At 39.5% G+C, this 20103-nt stretch overlaps 1 protein-coding gene across 1 annotated transcript; it reads left to right on the forward strand.

Annotated features, from left to right (window-relative positions):
* The first annotated feature begins 6450 nt into the window (after window positions 1–6450).
* LOC142632421 (uncharacterized) lies at window positions 6451–7050 on the forward strand. The gene has a single exon (XM_075806826.1). The coding sequence runs from the start codon at window positions 6451–6453 to the stop codon at window positions 7048–7050; it is 600 nt and encodes a 199-aa protein (XP_075662941.1).
* Window positions 7051–20103: the final 13053 nt, after the last annotated feature.

Here is a 20103-nt window from a genome sequence, read left to right on the forward strand (position 1 = left end):
AATTTTAAAACAAGTGGATTGTTTTGAAATCATTGTGATCTAATCACAATTTTAACCTTACACATCAAATGTGTTTAATTGTTTAAGTTCAATGTGATGTAACTAAGTCACGTGACAATAGCATAACGAACTTTTGCGCAGTCACAAAGAAGTTTAACCTTGTAACTCGTGAAGCAAATACCCTCCGCATGGAATGCAAGACTCAAAGTCAAGACAAGGTATCTATTCACGTTACAATAAACTTAACAAAAGAGTTATTTCAGAACTCCCACTCGTTATTTGGGTTTTTCTTAAATAATAGTGATCCCATCATAACTAATAACCTTGCACTTGTTCATGACTCTAATCTCATTAGAATTACTAACTAAAATGGAAGTCCTAAACTATTTAGGATTCCTTAAACACTAATGAATCAAAAATTAGTTATATAGAACTCTATCCTTAATTTATTAGATAAAGTATTCTAACCTCATTAGAAACTATATAACTTTAATTAGAATTTTAATCTCATTAAAAACCTCTAATTAAAATAAATTAAGGACTTTATCATACAACAATTTAGGACTAAGAGTTCTATTTAACTAATATCTTTGATCTCATTAGGTCTTTTAGTTAGATAATGATTTATAAATATCCTTAACTTTTAAGGACTATAAAATTAATCACATAGCCTTGCTTTTAATCAAAGTTTTAATATTTAGTCAAAAACAAGTGAAAATTCAAAATTCAGTGCCTTCGATCGGTCAAAAGGAATTCTCGATAGATAGAAACTCGCAAAACTGATTTTTTTCAGAATTTTCGGGTAACCGTTTTTGGCATCTTCATTGTTCTTCCATCAAAAACACTTTTGATTTTATCAACTAAGATTTACAGATCAAACTTTAAGGTTTTCAAGATCATTATCAAGAACCCTAATAATGCTAGACACTTTGAAAACATAATCTTAATCTCATTAGGAATAAATTTCATTAAACTAGCATTAACATATATAAAAATATATATAATGTAATTAAAACCCTTATTACATATAAAAATCCATATTATATTATACATAATATAATATACAAATTAATATATGTAATATATAATTATTACATTATATATATATATATATATATATATATATATATATAAAACTTACAGCTATCAAGAGCCATAATATGAGAACTACATGCCATATAATACACGGCCAAACCATGCAATAATAGTCCAAGCCATGAAAGAAATTCCAGCGAATCACGTTCAAGCCATGCAAACCATGCATGAAGTCCAAGCCGTGCATTGATGATTCACAAAAATGGAAGTTACAAAACAGTTATTTGAACAATCAATAACTACCATAAACAATGCAATCCGTACAGATTCATGGCAATCTATGATATAACATTCAATGATATATCATTGATGAATAACTACCAAAAAGCATTGCAATCCGTGGGCCATGAAACAAAAAACTTCCAAATCCGAAACAATGACTTTACAAACAATTGCATTGTAAACTCATATATATTTATACACAGATTGGATGAAGCTTTATAATTTCCATTCAATCCCATTTGCAATATATATATATATATATATATAAAAACTAATATATATTACAAACTAAGGTTTCCATTCCATCCGTGCACTCTTGGTGTATTGCAAAACAATATATCGCATATATTGATCAATGCACGCAAGGTTTATGGAACAGTATCTTTATGCAGAAATTTGAAAACACAAAGATAACGGTTTTCTGAAATTCTAAAATTTAATCACACGCTATACAATCATGATATGAAAACCTAGCTCTGATACCAATTGTAGGAAAAAACTAGTTTTGTATCTCATATAAAACACATAACGGAAGCAACAAATAAGGATCTATTTCATTCATGATTGATAATATGCACTATGTAAATTTCAGAATTTAAGAACAAGATAGCATACCTTGGTGCGGAGAAATTCAAAACAAAGATTAGAAGCACTTGAGAACACTTTTAATCTTCACTCCAATTCCACTTTACGCCCAAGATGTGTGGTTTCTCAATCAGTTTTCAAAGGGAGAATGAAAGTGTGTCTCACTCTCACATACACACCGTTTCTTATTTTCTAATAAAAATTATGTATGTTTCTCCCTTTATAACTAACTGATTATCTAATTGGGCTGGCCTATTGGGCCTTTCCAATTGGGTTTTAGTGTGTGGCTTGGAGTGGGACCAAAAGGGACCAATAAGACACTAGCTGCAATGGGTCTTGGGCTTTTCCGTCAACTCTTAACAAGTTCAAAATTACCATTAATTATATTTAATACCACTATATAAATATAAATGTACTCTAAGCCTTATTAATAAATTATATCCCAAGACTTTATTATACATCCAACCCCTTCATTAAAATATTCGTAGTAATACAAAGTCATGAATATAGACTGTCACTTTAAAGATTACTACATCTTAATCCTTGAGTACCCAGTTTAATCCTTTATGTTATTCATCATATATTTATAAAATCCAATTTTATAAATATAGACTTTAGTAACTCTTTACTAAAGCGGTTGGGCTCAACACTCTGAATAACTAAATTCATTAAACTTATCTCAAGGGAATATTTTGTATCTCCGTTAAGAGACTATCAACTCCATCTTGAGAATATATGTTCCATCAACACTAAATGCGACTGCCCAACATACTGAGGTTTTGACCGTAACTAATAGATCTCACTCCTGATATATCAAAGTAACCTACATCTCATGATCAAATCCATTATTCTCTCAGAATTTAGAGTTGAAGTTAATAGAAGTCGTGAGATTTATTATTCAATTGACAGTCGTTAGGAGAATAATAAATCTCACAGCGGTCCAGTTCAATATGTCTTAACTTCTTAAAACATATCAACATACCAATTACAAGTCTCCACCTCTATGATCAAGACAAATCATCTTAGTTGATATGTTATAGTCTTCGTAGATGAAACGCCCAATTTCATCACCGACTACGAACTACATTTTGAGTTTATAAGGAACTTGTGATTTACATCTTCTGTGACTAAATCACATAAATCACATACAATGCATATCATGGACTATGATAATGTCTCATTAGTTCATTTATAGATAGTCTCATATAATTAAAAATTTTAATTATTTATAACATGCCAATAAATTAGATTTTAGGGCGTAAACCCCAACATTGGGAACCTGTGAACAAGAAAAGAGCTTGAAGTAGTGGTTTGAGCAAAAGTTCCCTCCGTCATGTTTATAGCCGAAATGTGGGTGAATGAAGCAAGGCTACAAGAGATCAAACGCAAAATTGAATTTGATAATTTATTTTTTGTTGAGAGAAATAATAAGGGTGGGGGTCTAGCACTCTTTTGGCGAAATTCGATCGACTTGCACGTTGATTCTTTCTCTCCAAATCATATAGACTCAATCATCAATAAAGAGAAGGAGGGGGTGTGGAGATTCACAGGTGTTTATGGCGAACCAATGACGCATAAAAAAATTGAGACATGGAATAAGCTTCGATACCTTAATAACAAATTTAATCTCCCTTGGCTGTGTGCCGGGGATTTTAACGAGATCATGAGAAGCTCTGAGAAATTGGGAGGAAGTAGTAGAAGCCAAACACAGATGCAATTATTCTAGGATGTAGTGGATGAGTGTGGATTCATCAATCTTGGCTTCTCAGCCCCCTGGTATACATGGCAGAAATAATTCTCTACGGGTCACTTGATATGGGAGAGACTTGATCGTGGCCTGGTTACTAAGATTGGCTATTGAGATTTGCAGGTACAAAGGTGCACCACCTCAAGTCAGAATCTTTGGACCACAGCCCACTATGGATTGATACGGTGGGGTTAGAAATTCAAGCCATCTCCAAGCCATTTAGGTTCGAAGAGGTTTGGTTGTCTGGCCACATATGTTTAGAAATTGTTGAAGCTATACGGGAAGCAAAGGAAGTGGATGACCCAGCAACTAAAGTCATTTGGAAAATTGATAAATGTGGCTAAGAATTGAAAAGATGGGAGAGGGATCATTTCAGAAATATAAGGAAAACGTTGAAGGAAAAGAGGAAAGAGTTGGCTGACGCTGAAATGAAGGCACTGTGCACTGGACAAAATTTCAAAATACAGTAACTTAAGAAGGAGATTTTGGTCTTGGTGGACAAGGAGTACAGATTAAGGTTTCAAAGATCAAAGGTGCTTTGGGCTACACAGGGTGATCGAAACTCTAAGTATTTTCACAGCCGAGCTATGCAACGATAGCAAAAGAATACCATTCAGAGACTTCAGTCAGCAAGTGGACAATGGAGTGCTAGTAATGATGAGGTAGCTGAAATACTCACAGGTTATTTCCAGGAGCTGTACACTTCAGCCAAGCAACCTCCATGTGATGAAGCTACAATGTCCATTGAAAAAGTCCTTAGTCTAGAATTAAACAACTAGCTTGCACAGGAATTTGCTGCATGGGAGGTTTAGAAAGCAATAAAAGAAATGGCCCCTCTCAAAGCCCCAGGACCGGACAAAATGCCTCCATTGTTTTACCAACATTATTGGGGCACAATCGGTAACGATGTAACTCAATCTATTTTACATTTCCTTAATTCAACAACTCTTCCTGAAAATTTGAACCACACTTTCATTACCCTCATTCCCAAAAAATATTCTCCAGAATATGCTTCAGATTTTAGACCCATCAGCCTTTGTAATGTTTGATATAAAATATTTTCAAAGGTCCTGGCGAATAGAATTAAGAAAATTCTCCCAAAGATTATCTCTGAACACCAAAGTGCATTTACTAAAAGTAGATTAATTTTTGATAATATTTTAGTTGCTTCCGAATCTCTCCATAGCATGCAGAAACATGTGGGCAAGGAAGCTTACATGGCCATCAAACTAGACATGAGCAAAGCATATGACGGGGTACAATGGTCATATCTTGAATCAGTAATGAGACGTGTGGGATTTACTGAAAAATGGATAAAACTATTGATGCTATGTGTCAAGACAATATCTTATTCTGTATTGGTGAATGGAGAGCTCAAAGGGAAGATATATCCTACCCGAGGTATCCGTCAAGGATATTTATTGTCACCGTTCCTATTCCTACTCTATACGGAAGGATTAAATGGTCTCATCAATAAAGCAGCAGAGAAAGGCGATATTAAGGACTATACCCTATGTAAAAATAGCCCCAAACTAACCCATCTTTTTTTTGCAGATGATAGTCTCTTATTTTACAGGGCAACAATCTAGGAATGCCAACAAGTTTTGAATGTACTAAAGACTTATGGTAGATGCTCAGGTTAGCAAATCAACAAAGCAAAAACCACCATCTTTTTCAACAAGTCCACCTCAAAGGAAGTCAAAAACCACATCAAATCTGCATTGGATGTGCCAGTGATTTTGCAATATGAGAAGTACTTGGGGTTACCATCCTTGGTGGGGAAAAATAAAAAGACCAGCTTCAATTACCTTCAGGAGAAAGTCTAGAAAAAGATCCAAGGGTGGAATGAAAAACTTCTATCTCAAGCAGGTAGAGAAATCCTTATCAAGGCTGTAGCTCAAGCAATCCCAACCTACACAATGAGCTGCTTTAAGCTCCCCTTGGGACTTTGTGGAGATATCGAGAGTCTCATAAGAAAATTTTGGTGGGATCAAAAAGGTAACCAAAGAAAGGTACATTGGATAAAGTGGGACACCCTTTGTAAACTCAAGTCGGAAGGGGGCATGGGGTTTAAAGACTTGGCCAATTTCAATGATGCTTTCCTAGCCAAGCAAGCATGGCGATTACTTCACCAAAAAAATTCTCTATTTTATAGTGTTTAAAGCGAAGTTTTTTCCAAATTGCTCTATCCGAGAAGCTCCTTATTCCAGTTCGGGGTCATATGCATGGCATAGCATATTGAAGGGGCGAGATCTACTGTTGAAGGGAGTCCGATGGAGAGCGGGATGTGGTGATGCCATAAGTGTGTGGAACGATGCTTGGCTGCCATCAAATGCTCATCCGAGAATTGAATCTCAAGTGGTTCTGGGTTTTGAGGATATGAGAGTTTCTGCCCTCATAGACCCAACCACAAAGAAGTGGGACTTCAACATGCTGAATGGACTCTTTACTACCCAGGAGGCAGAGTTGATTTCAAGCATTCCACTATGCCCAAATGTAGTGGAGGATGTTATGGTTTGACCTTTTACCCCATCAGGTACTTACAAGGTGAGATTAGGTACAAGATTCCTCACCTCAACCCGACCTCCATGTCAACCCATTGTGTCAGCCCCGCCCGATAATGAAGTGTGGAAGATAATATGGAGTCTCAAGGTGCCAAGCAAGGTACGAAATTTCTTATGGAGGTCCTGCCACAATGCTTTACCGGTGAAACAGAATTTAAGACGAAGGCATATATTAAATGAAGATATCTGTGAGCTTTGTAAGCTTGAGACCGAATCAGTACTCCATGCTCTCTGGGGATGATCGCAGCTCACACAGGTTTGGAGCTCAATTCCATCATTTTCGTTCCGACAAACAAAGGTGTTTCTTCCATTCAAGAAGTACTCACCTACACAAACAATGAGCAGAGAAATCCGGAGTTGCTGGCTTCAATTATGTGGACCTTGTGGCACCGCAGAAACCAGGTTCGGACCTCAACTAAGGACTATCCTCTCACGCAGTTGGCTCCAACAGCGCTTCAAGCACTGACAGACTTTCAGCAGGCTAACGCCACTGATGCAGCACGAAACAGAGGCCCTACTAAATGTAGGAGTAGGTGGTCACCACCGGCGGATGGAAATTTTAAAGTTAATTTTGATGGAGCTCAATTCAGTGATATGGGCAAAGCAGGATTGGGAGTTATTATCCGAGACAGTAAGGGACAAGCAATTGCCTCTCTATCCGAGCAAGCAAGTCTCCCTTTCTCTCCAGAAATCGTTGAAGCTATGGCAGCAGCTAGAGCAATTTCTTTTGCACAGGGGCTTGGCTTTACATCCTTCATACTTGAGGGGGACTCAACAAATATTATAGAAGCTCTAAAGTCGATGATGAATCTCTTTCCCCATTTGGTCATATCATAAGCTCGGCAAAATCCATGGTGGTGGCAGGCAGCGGCATAAGATATTCTCATGTTGGTAGAATGGGTAATATTGTAGCACATAACCTAGCTCAACATGCTAGACATGTTAGAGGTTTTTCGGTGTGGACAGAAAATGTTCCTTCACATCTTTCTCATGTACTTTGTGCCGATCACGGCTGATTTTTTAATGAAATTTCAAGGTCTTGGTTCTCAAAAAAAATTAAAGAAAAAGGGTATGATCAATTTATTTCGTTGTGTATACTCCATATGGATTTTTTAGTATGGACTAATAATTTTGATTTGTGTAGCCAAGATTTTTATGATATTGTGGCACTGTTCAACTACGTCCTCAAGGGAATCATCCCTCACTTGTTAAAAAGAGATTAAAAAGAGAGAGGAAAAAGTACTGCCTTGGTGTCTATGTTTTGAGCGTGAAAGTTAAGTTAGAAAGATACATGTGACAATGTGAACATCAGAAATTTGGTTTATCACTCGGATAAATTTGCAATGTACGATTCTGCTGATTGCATTTACATGAACGAAGACCTTGTCAGAACTTAATTATAAGAGACTTTGAAGACTCAAGAGTCAAGACATTTCAGCGTCTGTAATGGTTCATGGTCTGGAATTTTTTTGGGAATTAAATTTGTTACATTGGTGTTGGCTTGCTTCTTGCCGTCTTCCCATTAATGGCGGTCTTGGACTTCAATCAAGGACCATCACACTTAATTCCAGTAGCTTGATAATTTTACCTTTATGGCTTCACTAGTTACTTTCTATATATACAAAGGAAATGAATTGAAGTCTCCAAGAAATGTAGGGACAAGCTAGTGATAACAAAGAAATTAAAAGCTCTCAATAAATGCCTTAAATTTATAAGGGCAATCTTTTAAAAATTCCAAGATGAACAAATCCATTATCAAATAGAAGTTAAAAGATTGAATAACTCTATTCTTCGTAAACTTAACTACAATTAACAAATTGAGCTCTAAAATCCGAAGTTTGTGATATGCATGTGTTCTAAACATGAACCTCCCATCTATCAATCCTACACCACCTTTGAAGGTTTGCTCTAACATAGACCTCCAATCTGCTATTTCAATATCACACTTGAAGGTTTAGATCCAACACTCTCTTGATGATTGGTTTGCAATAACTTTAGATTTATCGGTTTAAATTGTATGTAAATTGATTTTCAGTAGTGACTTTGAAAGGAGAAGGAACATAACTTTTTAGATCTCAAAAACAAGCTCCAAGGTCTTAAAGAAAACGAGTTTTATGGTTTCCTTTATATACTAAGTGAATAGATCTTAAACCCTAATCACTTGATGGGTTGGCGGGTTGAAAATCTGTTTTAGTGAAAACGCATTTCCATTGGTTGAGGTTAATTTTGTTCAGTCAAAAATGTACATTCTTGGTCAGTTGAAATGAATCAAATTTATGTTCTTGCACACTGAAGACCAAAACCTTGAGCACTTGTCTTGACATTCCTAGTGACTCTAAAGACTATAACAAAACAAGTTTTTCGTTACGTGCTTGTCAACAAAAACCTAGATATTTAAATCCTAACAAGAGCTTTAAGAAATTAAAGTGCACATTGTCATAAAAAAAAAGGTAATATTATCTTACAAAGCTCATTGTTAATTAATAAGACATTTGAGAAATGAATCTAAATGGAGAAGATTATAATCCATATGGTGATTGATTAGTTAGTTAGCCCAACTGATAAAAGAAAATTTACATGAATTGGCATATTATTTTGTTGTGCAAAAAATTTACACAAATTTCTTTCTACCCCTCAAATTGTTCAGACTTTAGACGCCACTCAGTTAGCATGATACTGAGGTGAAATACAAAACAGAAATATAGGTTAGAATTCAACTATCTCCTCCTTTATGGTTTGTCCCGCCATTCAACCAGTTCTTTCTTCCATGATTTTACATTTCCACTCATAGCCATGGTTGTTAAACCCGGACCAGACCGTACAGTCCGACTGGGTTAACCAAGAACTGTTCATCAAGAGGGTTCTTTAAACTCCAAGAACCGGCCTATGCAAAAAAGTCAGTGAATCGTGCCAACCGCAGTTGAACCTTCCAGGTTTCAAAATCATAAATAGTTCTTACTAGTCAGACTGTTAAGAGTTTTTTTCTGAAAAAATTTTGGTACTTACAGGCTTACCGCCATTGTTGAAGGCTGAAACTTCAACCACTGAGAGACGCTATCAGACTTGAGATCGCACCCCCATCTTCCTGTTCTTCTTTCTGCTCTCTCCCTCTGTGTTTTTGACAATACTGTTTCAGCCTTTTTCCCACTAGAGTCTTCTTCTTTTTTGGTAAATGGAGTCTCCTTTTTTGCTGCTTTCAACTCAGCCCCTAATATCTGCTTTACTGTCAACCACCAATGCTTTATTGTCAAGCACTTCTAGCTTTTGTATTTAACCCATTTTTAAATAGGCAGGCATCCTACAGGATTCCTATAGTTTCTTTTTTTCTTTTTCTTTTTTTTTTTTAATTCATAAATGGTTGACTATTCAAATGGGCTTAGGCATAAAAAAAAATTTTGATTAGGTTGTCAAATAGGCTTGGCCATGGGCAGACAGACCAATTTCTCTCTTAACCATTTTATGGGTCTCATAAAATTAAAAATAAAAATTATTGGGTACTCAAATGAGATTTGTCATGACTTAAGAGCTCCAACAAAAATGTTAAGTTTATATACATATAAATTTATTTCTCTTTATTTTAGTTAAAATTTCAATTTTTACTAATTTAATATGTTTGTTTATTTTTTAAATAATTATTTAAATTAATTATAACGTCATCATGGTTCAACCTCAGTCCAACTTTAAAAACCTTGAATCTCTTCTTTTTACAGTTCATTAAACGATCCGGGTTTCAAAACAATGCTCACAGCTTGAACCGGTTCACCTTAGAAGGCTCTAGTTTAGCTCTTCTTTTATTAGTCAACTTTTGTTTTTGTTTTTGTTTTTTTCTAAAAAGAGATTTATTAATCAACTCAAGCCTTGTGATCTTAAATTCCAATAAGCAAAGTTGAGTTCACAACACATATATCAATATCACAATTGCTAGGCCCAATAGAGAAAAGAAATTTTACATGAATTGGGCTATTATTTTGTTGAGCTGAAACTTTAGCCCATTATCTCTATGCATCTTCATTTCTTTCTTCCCCAAGTTGTTCAGCCGCCACTCGGTTAGCACGATTCAGTGGGTGAAATTCAACTATCTCTTCCTTTACGGTTTGTCCCACCATTCAACCCCTTGTTTTCTTTCTTTTGATTAATGGCCTGAATGAAATTCCTTACCATGGCATTTCTGCTTTACTTCATGGCAACTCTATTTGTCTATTTCGATTGCCCTTTTGGTCATACTTCAAATAAGTAAATATTTATTACTTATATTGTTAGCTTGATGTTCTTCAATACGGCTAATTTGGAGTATCAATATTGTTAGCTTGAGAAAGGTTTTTCATTTACTTTAAGTTAAACCATTTCTAAAGTAAATATCAAGATATTGATTTTCTTGTCAAAATACTTGAACGAAAAGGTATGATCAGTTTATTCCGTTGTGTATACTCCATATGGATTTTTATTATGGACTAATAATTTTGATTTGTGTAGCCAAGATTTTTATGATTTAGTGGCACTGTTCGACTCCGTCCTCAAGGGAATCATCCCTCACTTGTTAAAAAGAGAGGAAAAAGTACTGCCTTGGTGTCTATGTGTTGAGCGTGAAAGTTAAGTTAGAAAGATGCATGTGACAATGTGAACATCAGAAATTTGGTTTATCACTCGGATAAATTTTCAGTGTACGATTCTGCTGATTGCATTTACATGATCGAAGACCTTGTCAAAACTTAATTATAAGAGACTTTGAAGACTCAAGACATCAAGTTTCAGCGTCTGTGCTGCGAAAAAAAAAAGTTTCGACGTCTGTAATGGTTCATTGTCTGGAATCTTGACTAAATTAATGAAAGCTCTTCAATTTTTTTTGGGAATCTTGACTATATTTGTTACGTTGGTGTTGGCTTGCTTCTTGCTGTCTTCCCATTAAAGGCGGTCTTGGTCTTCCCATTAAGAGCTATGCTGGTGCCACAACTTGCGGCACAACTTGTGCTACAACTCGAGTTGTGGCACCAGCATTAGTCTCCCATTAATGACGGTCTTGCTTCTTAGGTTGGTGTTAGCTTGCCTCTTGCTTAAAACTTTTTGTTAAAAATATTGTAGTTAAAGATAAAAACTAGCTGAAATAGTACAGTGAAACTTATAAATAATACCAAAAAGTATAGTGAGACCTATAAATAAAAGTAAAAATAAACTAAATAGTAAAATAAGCTGACTTTAAACTCACTTCCCAAATTATGCATATTACTTCCCAAATTATGCATATTTAAAAGTGTGTTGGGAGACCTGGTTTTGTAGGAAGAACTTGGTAGGTTTATTTACAGATGAGCATGTTCGAAATTCATTTCACAAGTATTATGCACTAATTGTTCTTATCTAATATAACAATATAAAATGATAATCCAGTTGATGATGGTGCTGCTGATACTAAGTGATGTCAGTATTGGGTGAGGTATATTCTATGGGGACGGATAAGGGAGTTAAAATTTTCAGCTTTTAGAAACTAAAAAACAGTTATTTTATTTATTTTAATACCTTATTTTACAATACACTCTACATTAAAAAAAAAAAAAATTCTTATAAATTTTTTTTTTTACCACTTTTTTTAAAATAATACAAACAACTCATAAAAGTAATTAAAAAATTTCCACAAACATCAAATGCAATCCGTCACTTCATCTACGGAATATAAAAATATTTTTTTTAATAAGCTTTGAGATAATTTGCCCAAATTTTTAGGAATAGAAATGTGGGGAATAAAAGGACCTAAGTAAGTATTTGGGTCTTGAGCTTTATTGATGGGCGCTAGTTCGTTTTAGACTAAAAGCCTCTAAAGCTGCAGGTCGGCCCATAGGTCGAGAGTCCGAGGATTCGTCCAAGGACGAATCTCTCCTCGGAAAGACTCGCGAAGACCCTGGAATTCGCCAAAAAGATCAAGGCAGTGTTCTGGACAAACTGTTGGTTAAGAGGGGGATCTAAATACCCTTTAGACACTACGGAGTGAAAGAAATATCTTAGAAAAAGGCTGCTACCTCCACATTAAAGACCCTGCACCTACCTCCCTAGCCGCATTAATGGGAAAATGACCCCTGAATAGTGGAAGTCAGCCTTCTTGCTATCATTTGAAGACTTCCAGAGAGTGGTGGATGGGACAGGTGTCTAATAGGGTGATTTGCGTTACACGTGGATAAAGAGGAAAGAAGAAGAAGTATTTAAGGAGGGAAGAGGGTAAAGAAAAAGGGGTGGTGGCTAGACAAATACTAAGAATTGTAACCTTTGAAAGAAAGAAAAGAGAAATAATAAATAAATCGTCATCGGCTTACGTCTGAGGAGGTTTATTTGCCTTATTCATCCGTTGTTTGCAAATACTGTAACATTCTAGCCTGTTCATCAAGTTTCGAATATCACAAAACTAGATTGCGAGCCCACACTCTACAAATTTCATTGTTTAAGGCTCATTGGGCCTGAGCCCACGTGTGTTTTTGGGTCCAGGCGCAATTGTGCACTTACAATTAGCGCCGTCTGTGGGAATCTAGTGTTGAAGGAACTGGAACACCATGGCAGGCTTAGGCTCACACCATGCAGAATCTCAGGGATCGCAACTTGAGAATCTTTTCGAGCGTCTTGAGCGCCGGAGGGATCGAGAGGGTAGCGTTCACACCGAGTATCCTAGAGCGAGTCATACTCACAGTGGAGGAGACAATACCACCCATGAAGATGGTGCCAAAGCCATGCAGAAGGAGATCAATCATCTTAAGAGGAAGTTACGCCGCGTCAAACGGAGGCATTCGCCATCCTCATCTAGTCCTTCTTCAGGGAGATCCCGGGGAAGTAGTTACAGTTCAAGATCATGGTCGCCCCTCAGCAAAACATCCTCTTGTGAAGAGAATGGCTCACCAAGTCATAGGCACAGGAAGCTCCCCTCCAGGGGCTTGGGGAACAATGCTATGAGCGGGGCGTTGCACCAACTCTCCAAATCACCATTCTCATGTAGGATTGAGAATGGAAGACTCCCCCAGAAGATTCACCCAGCCCACCTTTACCATTTATAACAGCCGGACTGACTCGGTGGAACATGTGAGCCACTTTAACCAGAGAATGGCAGTGCATTCTCACAATGAGACCCTGATGTACAAAGTCTTCCCTTCTAGCTTGGGACCTGTTGCTATAAGGTGGTTCAACGGTCTTAAATCTGGGTCTGTAGGTTCGTTCGGGAACTGACTAGAGCATTCGCGTCACGGTTTATTACATGCAAGTAGAGTTCCTCGACCGTTGGACTCGCTGTTGTTTATGGCTATGAAGGAGGGCGAGACGTTAAAAGCGTACTCCGACAAGTATTGGGAGATGTTTAACGAGATAGACGGTGATTTTGACGAGGTGGCGATCAATACTTTTAAAGTAGGCCTTCCAACCGATCATGACTTGAGGAAGTCCTTGACCAAGAAACCCGTACGGAGTGTATGTCGCCTCATGGACTGTATTGACGAATACAAAAGGGTCGAGGAAGACCAACAGCAGGGGAAGGGTAAGGTGAAGGTTATCTCGCAAGAGAGAAGGGATTTCAGGTCGGACAGATATCACAACAACAAGCCGAGGAGAGATTACTCCGTGCAGTCGGGCTCGGCAGCACCTCAGACAGTTAATACTGTATTCCGAGAACCGGTGCACCAGCTACTAGAGAAGGTCCGTAAGGAACCCTACTTTAGATGGCCCAGTAAGATGGCGGGGGATTTTGCTAGGAGGAATCAAAATCTCTTTTGTCAGTACCATCAAGACGTGGGTCATACTACCGAGAACTGTCGGACCCTCTAGAACCACTTGGAGCAGCTTGTCAGCGAAGGAAAATTAAACCAGCACCTGTACCAACCTAGCGGACAGGGCAGTCAATCTGGCTCGAATAATCAGAGGAATAATTCATCTCGGCCTCTTTTGGGAACGATCAACGTTATCTTCGCTACACCTGGCAGGACTGGTTCATGTCCCACCAGGGTGATGGCAGTTTCGCACTCCCAAGCCGAGGAGGGGGGCTCCAAGCCGAAGAGATTGAAGTTGAATGTGCCTGTCTTGGGATTTTCAGAGGAAGATAAGGCTGGGACCATCCAACCCCATGACGACGCCCTAGTGGTCACTCTGAGGATAGGGAATTATGATGTAAAAAGGGTGATGATTGATCAAGGCAGCGGCACGGATATCATGTATCCTGACTTGTTTAAGGGGCTGAAGTTGAAATTGGAGGACCTCACCCCTTACGACTCACCGTTAATAAGTTTTGAAGAAAAGACCATTATACCAAAGGGACAGATTCGGTTGCCCGTACAATTTGGCTCAGAGACGGTTGAGGTGGATTTTATTATGGTCAATTCATATTCCCTATACACAGCCATCCTTGCCCGGCCCTAGCTGCACGCTCTGGGGGCTGTTTCCTCCACCTTGCATGTTAAGGTTAAGTTCCCTTCGGGGGAGTGCATTGAAGAGATTCTCGGCAGCCAATTGGTGGCCAGGCAATGCATATCGGCCGCAGTGCTGCATCAGACTGAAACACAGTCCTCGACCTCGGCTGTGAAAGACTTATAGCAATTAACGACTCTGGATGCGCCCGACGTGGTGACAGCAGAGGAGGCCATATGCGAAGACCTGGAGAAGTTTCTGATATCGGATGATCCCGAAAGGTTCTTCCAGGTTGGGGTATGTTTACCACACCAAGAGAAGATGGAATTGGTGGAGTTTCTAAAGAACAATATTGATGTTTTTGCCTGGGACCGCTATGAGGCTCCGGGTGTTGACCCAAGCTTCATTTGTCATCATTTGAACGTTAATCCTGCTATTTCTCCTAGAAGGCAGCCCCCTCGGTGTTCCTCCAAGGAGCATTCCGAAGCCGTTAAAGAGGAGATGCTCAAGCTCAAGAAGGCTGGGGCTATTAAGGAAGTTTTTTATCCGGAGTGGTTGGCGCATACGGTTGTGGTCAAAAAGAAGAATGAAAAATGGCGAGTATGTGTAGACTTCACAGATTTAAACAAAGCCTGCCCAAAGGACTCGTTCCCGATGCCACGCATCGACCAGCTAGTGGACGCCACCGTCGGACATCCTCGGATGAGTTTTTTGGATGCCTTTTAGGGTTATCACCAAATTCCACTAGCGGCAGAAGATCAGGAGAAAACTGCCTTTATTACTCCAACAGGGAATTATCACTATAAAGTGATGCCGTTCGGGTTGAAGAATGCTGGGGCTACTTACCAAAGGATGATGACCAGAATGTTTGAATTGCAGCTTGGAAAGACCATTGAGATATACGTGGATGACATGGTAGTGAAGAGTACGATGATATCTGCGCACGTGAAAGATTTGGACGACACTTTTCAAGTACTTAGAAAGTACAGGTTGCGTCTTAATGCCTCGAAGTGTTCTTTTGGTGTGAGTTCTGGGAAGTTCTTGGGTTATATGGTTACTCATAGAGGGATAGAGGTGAATTCGACACAGGTCAGAGCCATTCAAACCTTACAGCCACCTCGGAATCCAAAGGAAGTTCAGAAATTAACCGGAATGATCGCTGCTCTCAGCAGGTTCATCTCGCAGTCAGCTAACCGATGCAGGCCTTTCTTCCAATTGTTGAATAAGTGGAGGGGATTCCAATGGTCCGAGGAGTGCATTGTAGCCTTCCAACAACTTAAGGAATACCTTTCCTGGCCACCCATTATGTCTCGGCCTGAAGTAGATGAGGTCCTATTTGCCTATTTGGCAGTGGCCGTCCATGCGGTCAGCCTGGTCCTCATAAGGGACGATGGTGGGGTGCAAAGACCGGTCTACTACGTCAGCAAAATGCTGAATGATGCCGAGGTGCGTTATCTACTTTTGGAGAAAGCACTTCTAGCCGTATTTCATGCCACGCGGAGGCTTCCTCATTATTTCCAGTCCCACACCGTTGTAGTTTTGACCCAACTGCCTCTCAAGTCAGTGTTGCGTAGTGTCGACTACTCTGGAAGGGTAGCTAAATGGGGAACTATTTTGGGAGCCTTTGACATCAAATACATGCCACGTACCTCGGTGAAGGGCTAGGTTCTTGCAGATTTGGTAGCAGAGTTTGCTGAACCATTGTTGGAAGAAACTTTGAAGGAATCACACATGGATGAGAAATCAGTTGGCATGATTATGAACGAAATACCTTTGACTTGGAACGTATCCGTTGATAGGGCAGCTAACCAGAGAGGGTCTGGCATTGGACTCATCCTGGTATCCCCCGAAGGGATTGTCTTCGAAAAATCCCTAAGGTTGGCGTTCTCAGCTACTAATAACAAGGCCGAGTACGAAGCAGTCTTGGTCGGCATGAACATGGTACATAGGATGGACGGAAAGGAAGTTCACATGCTTTCGGATTCTCAGTTAGTGGTCGGCCAGGTGGCGGGGACCATGGAGGCTAGGGATCCAAGAATGCAAGAATACTTGACCCAGGTCAAACGTTTACAATCTAAATTCGATTCCTTTATCTTGTCTCACGTTTCTAGAAGTGGAAATACACATGCAGACTCTTTGGCTACCTTAGCGACGTCATCGGCTCAGGGTTTGCTTAGGATTATCCTTGTCAAAGATTTGCTAGAGCCAGCTCTTACCACTGTTGGTGCAGCCCAAATCCATTTGATAAGGCCTGGACCTAGTTGGATCGACCCTGTGATATCTTTTCTAAAAAATGACGTTCTCCCGGAGGATAAGTCTGAAGCAGACAAGATTCGTTGAAAGGCACCGCGTTTCTGGTTGTCCGAGGATCAGAAATTGTACAAACGATCCTTCTCCGGACCATATTTGTTATGCGTGCACCCCAAATCAACAGAGGCGCTTTTGGAAGAACTGCATAAGGGAATTTGTGGGAGCCATACTAGGGGAAGGTCCCTAGCTCATAGGGCCCTGATTCAAGGATATTGGTGGCCCAATATGCAGAGAGAAACTCAGGATTATGCAAGAAAATTTGACCAATGCCAGAGGTTTGCTCCTAACATTCATCAGCCTGGAGGAGTCCTTAATCCTCTCTCCATTCCTTGGCCTTTCGCTCAATGGGGATTGGACATAGTAGGACCATTTTCGAGGGCTGTAGGAAATAAAAGGTGGCTACTTGTGGGGACCAACTACTTCACCAAATGGGTAGAGGCTGAGCCCTTGGCAAATATTAGGGACGTTGATTCCAAGAAATTCATCTGGAAAAACATCATCACTAGATTTGGGGTCACATACACTCATTTCGGACAATGGCGTTCAATTTGATAGTAGAGCTTTTAGAAAATATTGTGGTGACATGGGCATCATAAATAGATACTCCACTCTAGCTTATCCTCAGGGAAACAGGCAAGCCAAGGCCGTTAACAAGGTTATAGTTAGTGGACTCAAAAAAAGGTTGGACGATGCGAAGGGCAGATAGGTAGAAGAACTACCACACGTTCTATGGACGTATCGAACTACGCCGCGTAGATCCATAAGAGAAACGCCATTCTCTATGACTTATGGGGCTGAGGCAGTGATACCTTTAGAGTCTAGTTTCCCCGCACTAAGGACATGTACTTTTAGCCCAGAAAATAACAACGGCCTCCTGGAGAAAAGCCTAAATTTAGTTGAGGAACGGTGAGAGACATCTATGGTCCAAATGGCTTATTATCAGCAGAAGCTTAAACGAGGGTATGATGCCCATGTGAAGCTCAAGCCACTTGAGCCTGGGGATTTGGTTTTGAGAAAAGTTGTAGGTACTGCTAGAAACCCAGCTTGGGGTAAACTAAGACCGAACTGGGAAGGACCATATCGGATTATTTTTGTAGCAGGCATAGGGTCATATCGACTAGCTGATCTAGATGAAAAAGTTGTACAACGCCCGTGGAATGTAAACAACCTCCGAAGGTATTATTATTAATAAAAGGCACTTTTGTCGTTTGTGGTTTAAATTATAAATGTATATGGGCTTATTAATTACAACTCTCAAAATATCAAACAGAAACTTGGTAATGCATGGTCCTCGGACCACATACCTTGTGGAAATTGATATGTTCTAAAATATCAAACAGAAACTTGGTAATGCATGGTCCTCGGACCACATACCTTGTGGAAATTGATATGTTCTTAAATATCAAACAGAAACTTGGTAATGCATGGTCCTCGGACCACATACCTTGTGGAAATTGATGCCTTATCATTTGTTAAACAGAACCTTAGTTATGCCGGGTCTACAGACCTTCTACTCTGGGGAAATTAACATCTTAAGTTACTATCACTAAATGTCAAACAGAAATTTGGTTAAGTATGGTCCTCGGACCACATATCTTGTGGAAATTGATGTCTTATCATTTGTTAAACAGAATCATGTTTAAATAGAATTTTAAGTCATACATCTTTAAGTATCAAGCAGAAATTTGATCAGGTAGGGTCCTCGGACCCCACACTTTACTAAAATTAGTGTTCCAGGTTACAAATCCTAAGTATCATGTGGATTTGTAAAGTGTGGCACTCTTTACCATCTAAACCAAATTTGTTTTTGGTAGGTTCTTGAACACTTTACTTTTCAAATGTTTGCAAAAAGTTAAGTTAGCCCGTTAGGCGTTCGTTATTATTTCGTGCTTGATATACTCAGGAGATGTAGTTTGAGAGGAATTCTTATGGCAAACGCAAAGATAAAATAAATACAAGTCAAATGAAAATCAAACGAAACTGTCTTTCATTAATTAGTCTGACATACATTACATGCAAAATCTTAATTACAAAGAGAAAGAAGCCCTAGGCTCGGCCCTAATTTTTTGGAGGGGGGTCTTATTGAGAAATGCTGGTAGCCTCAGTGTTTTTTAGCTCCAACTCAAAGGAAGACAGGACTTGTTTCCCTTTGTCTGCTGTAGTTGTTGGAGGGACGGTGGGCTCCACACTTTGGCTTGGGTCTTTCTCGACACCTTCATACCCTTCCTTCTCTTTATGGGAACCTGTATGTTCTGTAGGATCCGAAATGGGTTCAGGAATCGCAGGAGGGAGAGCATAAGTGGCTGTCTCAGGGGCAGGTGCGACAATAGGAGCCTCATCTATCTCCTATATGTCAAGGGAAGCCAAACGTTCTCAGGCTTCCTCAGCTCGGAAGCTGAAGGAACCCCTGCTGCATTTAAGGCTTCGCCCCAGACCTGTAGACAGTATTCTCGGCACAAGGCCGCGAACGCCTCTATCAACTGATCTTCTATCGCCGTTACCCCTTCCTTTTAGCTAGCCTTCTTCACAGCCTCTAGTGAATCCTTGAAGGTGCGAGCTTCCTTCTTCATCTGCGCCAGCTCCTTCTCCAAGTCAGAGCGTTCCTTCTGTGCGTTGGTGAGCTCATCGTCTTTTGATGGAGAAGCTTGCGCTGCCCCTCCACTTGAGTCCTCATCGTTCTCAGGCTAGCCTCGGCACCGTCTCTTTCTCTTTTTAGGTTGGCCAGCTGAGAGGAGGAGAGTTTCTCGTTTTCTGCAAGGGCCTGGCCCAGGGACTTCTCAATCTCCAGCCGAATCTCCTACTCCATTCCGGCCTTCTTCTGAGAATCCTCCACAAATTTCTCGATAGCAAAGACCTCTTGAATGGCCTGTGACAAAGTATCAGAGAGTTAGATGCAGGAAAACACTTACTAATAATCCGATATCATGAAAAATGAAATATTCATAAGAAGTGAAACTTACCAAGGCTAATTCCCTTTTCAAAGAAAGGAATAACTGAGGCTGGCTCATTTTTTCCAAGGCTTCCATATCCTTGGGCAGCAGAAGGGGACGTTCCAACGCCTCGGCCAGGTGGTGGGTGTGGCCTTGTTGGAATGCCCTAATGCTGGATTGGCAAGAGATTAGTGCTCCGTCCAATCTCAAATTGGGAGACCAAGTAGCCGATGCTCGGCGCACTTCGGCCATGTCCCTGATTTTCCTGCTTTCAACTGAACGAGCA

The sequence above is a fragment of the Castanea sativa genome, chromosome 4 (genome assembly GCF_040712315.1).
Source record: "Castanea sativa cultivar Marrone di Chiusa Pesio chromosome 4, ASM4071231v1".
In the NCBI taxonomy this organism is placed as follows: Eukaryota; Viridiplantae; Streptophyta; class Magnoliopsida; order Fagales; family Fagaceae; genus Castanea; species Castanea sativa.